At 50.6% G+C, this 5515-nt stretch overlaps 1 protein-coding gene across 4 annotated transcripts in view; it reads left to right on the top strand.

Moving 5' to 3' along the window:
- Positions 1-5515, top strand: part of PFKFB3 (6-phosphofructo-2-kinase/fructose-2,6-biphosphatase 3) — a 118631-nt gene that overhangs the window by 92993 nt on the left and 20123 nt on the right. For all 4 annotated transcript variants that reach the window (XM_006150056.3, XM_006150053.3, XM_027772469.1 and 1 more), the window contains exons 2-6: positions 1289-1414; positions 2378-2474; positions 3096-3162; positions 3678-3752; positions 4207-4263. In XM_006150056.3, coding sequence (XP_006150118.1) covers positions 1289-1414; positions 2378-2474; positions 3096-3162; positions 3678-3752; positions 4207-4263 — 422 coding nt within the window. The remainder of the gene's footprint in view (positions 1-1288; positions 1415-2377; positions 2475-3095; positions 3163-3677; positions 3753-4206; positions 4264-5515) is intronic.

The following is a 5515-nucleotide window of genomic DNA, read 5'->3' as shown; positions in this document are numbered from 1 at the left end:
ATCACCCCCCCAGGGGGGATGGCCACGCTGCAATCCCTTCTCCTCCATTCTCCTCTCAGGATCTTGGGTACGCACGCATACATGCCTGGCGTGAGTTTAAGCCACCCAGTCCAGGACTTGAACTGCAGTCAGCTACAGGGAGTCCAGCGACATAGCCATTATACCAACTACTGGTCCCGGCAAAAATCTTAAAAAAAAAAGTGTAGCTCTGGAAAATTTCACCACCAGGCCACCTGCTGGCTCCCCTCCCCCGCTTTTTAAAGAGATTTTTGCTAAAGGGCTTGTGTATTCATTGGAGAGACAGATAGAAAGAGAGAAATCACCCCCCATGGGGAATGGCCATGTCACAGTCTCTTCTCCTCTATTCTCTTGGGGTTTTGGGCATGCATGCACGTGTGGCCAACATCAGTTTTAAGCCACCAGGTCCAGGACCTGAGCCTTGGTCAACTACGTGGGAGTCCAGGGATGTAACCATTATGCCATCTGCTGGTCCCCAGATTGAACATCCTTAATAGGAAAATCTGGAATCCAAAATGTTCCGAAATCTGAATGTTTTTGAGTGCCGACATGATGTCAAATGTGGAGAATTCCAGAGCTCACCTTATGTGGTGGTCGCAGACAAAATGCCGCAATACAGGTATATACAATTCTCTTCAGGCAATGTGTATACAAAGCATGAATGGTACCAGCCCCACGTCCAGATGGTTAAGGGAGCCAGACGCCATATGGCCAACCTTGTGATTTGAATCCTGGCCCTGGTGGTTTGAAAACACTGAGCACATGTGTACGTGTGCCCTAAATCCTGACAGAATGAAGAAATGGAGATGGGATTGTGGTGTGACCACACCCCATTGTGGGGGTGCATTCTCCCTTCCTCCCCATCTTTCTGTCTTTCTCTGGTGAGCTCGTGCAGCCTCTGTCAAAAAGAAAAAAAAAGAAAGAAAAAAACAAATGAACTTCGTGTTTAGATTTGGGTCCCTTCCCCAAGATCACTTGTTACATATATGCAGATATTAGCACCTCCCCCCCCCAAAAAAAAAATCCCAAATCTTAAACACGTCTGGCCCCAGGCATTTCCGGTCAGGGATGCTCAGCCTGTATAACCGGATTGTGAGACTATGCTGCAGGGATGAATGCGGAACTATGACCCCCTAGGTGGTGTAACATGCCAGGGGCTCTGGGTTGGGGAATGGAATAGAAATTTCAGTGAAATTGTCTGAAGTTTGTCATTGGGCGTAGAACTCTGACCCTGAGCAGTTGGCGGGTGACACTTTCCCTTGCTTTGCAGCCTGTGGGCCGAAGCTGACCAATTCGCCCACGGTGATTGTCATGGTGGGCCTTCCCGCTCGGGGTAAGACTTACATCTCTAAGAAGTTGACTCGCTACCTCAACTGGATCGGCGTCCCAACAAAAGGTGAGGCTGGACCCCAAAGCCAGAGTGCCTATACCGAGTGCCATGGTCCTGGTGGCCGGACCCCAAAGCCACAGTGGCTGTACTGAGTGCCACGGTCCTGCTGGCCAGTGTTCTGAATCCGCCAGAACTTGACTCTGCATCTCCAGCTGGTTCTCACAGCCCAGGCTGGTCTGTGGCCTGCTGGCGAGTCTGGTCCCGCTTCCCACTTGAGCTGTGTCCTCACTGTGCTCATGGGTTTTTGGTTTCTGTTCTCACTGAGAGTTCTCCTCTTTCTACCCCCTACTTCCTTCCTCAGATTTCACCTCCATGGAGCCAGCTTTGGCCATATAGATCTTTTCCCTCTGAATTCCCGTTGTGTGTAGTTGTGACTTCCCCTCCTCACTGCGCTGAAGCGCTTCGTACCACTGGCCACATTTATTACGCACCTTTGGGTTTCTCAACTAGATGGGCTTCTCCACTTGAGAACGGGGACTGGTTTTTATATTTCCCCCCCCACTCTGCCCAGTTAAATGTGTCCCCATCTGCTGGCTGCCGTTTCTGCAGGAGAATGGCTGATTGAGACCTGGCAGTGGGGCTGAGGCCCACTCATTTTGGGGCACTATTGGCAGAAATCATCGTCCCCATTTTTGCCACATTTGTGTCCCCTACCTCACTGTTTTCACAGTCTCACTGTCTAGCCCATGATGTCATGAGCTAGGACTGGAGGCTGGACTGAGAGGAGCAGCCTTGGGTGAGGCAGGCAGTGTTGGGCAGTGGGGCTGGGTCTAAGGGAGGCTGTGCTGCTTCCACCCTGTCACTTCAGAGAGTGGGAGGCAACGTGGGCCTCCATATTGTATTCAGATCGGGGGTTGGTAGCTGGTGGTTGGTTGGTTTCTCCTTGATTGTGACCATGTCCCCAGCTGTTGATCAGCCCCTTGCTTCCTCTTCTTGGTCACCCACACTGTCCTTTTCTGCCCACCCCAGTGTTCAACGTGGGGGAGTATCGTCGGGAGGCTGTGAAGCAGTACAGCTCCTACAACTTCTTCCGCCCTGACAATGAAGAAGCCATGAAAGTCCGAAAGTAAGACGGGAGCTGCCTCATGGGCTGTGTGTTTTGCGGTGCTTTGCTTTCAGTCTCTCTTCCATAAGAGGAAGAGAGAGTGGGCCTTGAAGTAGGGCTCTCCGCTGATGGCTATCAGGTTGGCCAGTGTTAGGACAGACTTCTCAGCCTCTCCGAGATTTGCTGCTTTGATCTGTTTGCAGATGGTCTAACTCAGCAGCTGTGAAACAGATCAGCAGCAACATTTCATCAGAGGTTACAAAGTCCTTTCTGCCGGAAATCATCTGTTCTCGCTTGAAAAGAAGTCCTTCTTTAGCAGGAGGTGGTCCTGAAATCATAGTGCACAGGTGTCCACCCTGGCTGCACTTGGGAGTCCACACCCAGCCCCAGCCCAGTGCAGTGAGGCTCCGTGGGTGGGCTCGAGGCACCTGGCTGTTAACAGTTCCCCAGGGCACGATTCCAGCATGCCAGGGACCAGCAGCCACTCCCGAGGGTGTTTGAAGTAGCTGTGCTGGGCCCAAGAAGGTTCTGGCCAGCCTGGCCTGCGCTGAGCAAGGGCCAGTTATTTTGTCTTTTGGGGCTTGGGCTCACCCGTGGAGGCCCCCACAATGATGTGCTGCTTTTGTTTCTTGTGTGTTACAGGCAGTGTGCCTTAGCTGCCTTGAGAGATGTCAAAAGTTACCTGACAAAGGAAGGGGGACAAATTGCAGTAAGTCTGGGGAATCCTGCCAGCTTGGTCTCCCACGTCCTCACTGGCCTGAACATGCCAGTGTGGGGATACTGTAAATTGGAAAAGGGGCCCCTGGGCCTGAGGGTTGAGGCAGGTGGGTGGCTAGAGTAGCCCAGCGTCTGGGGACATAGCAGGGGTGTGAACTGTCACTCAGACCTCTCTGGACAGCTGGTGCCACCTCCAAGACAGGCAGGGCCCAGGTCACTGCCATCTGCAGCAGACAGTGGCCCTTCCATGCATGCTGTCTCCCTGCATGTGCCTTGCTTTCGAGGACCGTCCCCCTCTCTCCTGCTGTGCCTGACTGCTGAGGCAGGAGAGGCGAAGTCTGCCTCGGTATCCACCCCTCATGAGGCCTGTGGCCTGGACACAGTCTCTCCTGGAAGTGCGTTTTGGGGCTTATTCCTGAGAGAGTCAGCTCTGATTGACTTGGTGGTTTGGATAAATATCATTAAACTCAAACTTAGATTCTTCTTTCTGGCCCATTCCTCTATTAGGTTTTCGATGCCACCAATACTACTAGAGAGAGGAGACACATGATCCTTCATTTCACCAAAGAAAATGACTTCAAGGTGAGCCATGCTTCTCCTCTTGGCCCAGTGAGCTCAGCAGAGAGGGAGAAACCTCTGGGCCCAGCTGATTCCTACTCGGTCCTTTACCTGCTGCTGCCTAAAAATAGGGCCTTCCTTGGGGAGAATTGGTAGGGGTTGCCTTGTTAGGGAGGGGCGGGTATCCCTCTGTTGGGGAGGGATGAGTAGGGGGTTCTGTGACGTCTTTTGGAATTGGAGAATGTTGTCCTCCTTCCTTGTATGGTGGGTCTTCAAAAAGCTCATGGAGAATGTGTATTATGGAAAAATGGCATGGATTTAAAATTCCTTTACACCAAAAGAAACTCAAAGTGTTGATTCTGTTTCTCCATACACATTTCGAAGGCCCCTCCCAGGTGATGATAATGTCCTGGTGATATCAAAGTGGGCCGTTTACAGTATTTGTTATTTTCTAATGTCCCTGTCTGACTTCTGCCAGGCATTTTTCATCGAGTCCGTGTGTGATGACCCGACGGTTGTAGCCTCCAACATCATGGTAAGACAACCAGGAATCCCCTCTCTCGTGCAGCAGCTTAGACCGTCAGGACATTTGCAGTCTGAGAACAGTGAGAACCTAGGTCAGGCTCTGAAAAGTAGCTAAACGTTCAGGACCAGCTGCCCCTCCAGCTTGTTGTGGATCATGTCTGACAGGTCAGAGGGCATGGAAGTAGGTAACTTAGAGGCCTGTTCCATGACCTGGACTTCCCTATCTGCGGTCTCTGTGGACAGTTGCAATACGCAGTCTTATTTGGGACGTGAGGGATAAAGCAGGAAGACTAGGAGCCATTTCTACAGGTGGTAGGAGCTTGGCAGCTGGGTGGTGCTGGGGCTGCCTGGGACCCCTCCAGATGGGACAGGGGGATAATGGGCTGATCTCTGGCTGTTCAGACCCCTGATAGGTAAGAACACTTGTGTTTAACAGGTCTCTGGGGTTTAACACCCTGAAGACAAGGTTCTTGAGTCTGGGAAGAAGTGTGTTACCATAGTTGTCATCCTGTTAATGCAAATGATGACCCTGCAACAAACTGTCCCCTTGTCCCTGCTGTCCTGGATAGACCAAGATCATCCGGCAATGCAGTATGATTAATTTGGTCACTGATAGCAATAGGTCATAAATAGAAATGATTGCTATGAAGACTTCACCACAGGTTGCCTCCTCACATTATGGATCGTTTTCTCTCCAGCTTAAACATGTCAGATAAGATAAAACTGAAAAAGAACAGCAGTTTCAAACACTCACCCAGGGAAGGCTGTGGTGTGGCCGGATACCCAAGCGCATCTTTAAAGGGGATACTGAGCGCCCACTAACTTCTTGTACGAGTTCTCGCTCCGAGGCAGTGGAGATATTTACACACATTTCTAAGAAATGAGTTCATTTTTCAGGAAGGGCTATTTGAATTGTGGAAATCAGTCCCTGTTTGTCTTGCTGGGTTCAAAGGAAGAGGCTCAGAGTACAAGGAAACAGAAGTTGCAGTAATCCAAACAAAGGGTTCTGCTGGGTTGCTTTGGTTTGGCTCTCCTCGTCCCACTTGATGGCAAAGTGCAACTACGGATGAGTCGTCACCACTCTCCTAGCTGGGAGTTTGAGCTCATAATCCATTAACGGCTCGTCATTTGCTCTGACCCTTCGTGTCTAGGAATCTCTTCCTCTGATTAAACCTCGAAGCACCTTTCCAAGTTAGGTTCAGGAATTTGTGTGTGTATAGGGAATATATATATATATATATATGTATACACACACACACACA

The sequence above is a fragment of the Tupaia chinensis genome, unplaced genomic scaffold (assembly GCF_000334495.1).
Source record: "Tupaia chinensis unplaced genomic scaffold, TupChi_1.0 Scaffold000275_1, whole genome shotgun sequence".
NCBI classification, from domain to species: domain Eukaryota; kingdom Metazoa; phylum Chordata; class Mammalia; order Scandentia; family Tupaiidae; genus Tupaia; species Tupaia belangeri.
This window is presented reverse-complemented; position numbering and strand designations above follow the sequence as displayed.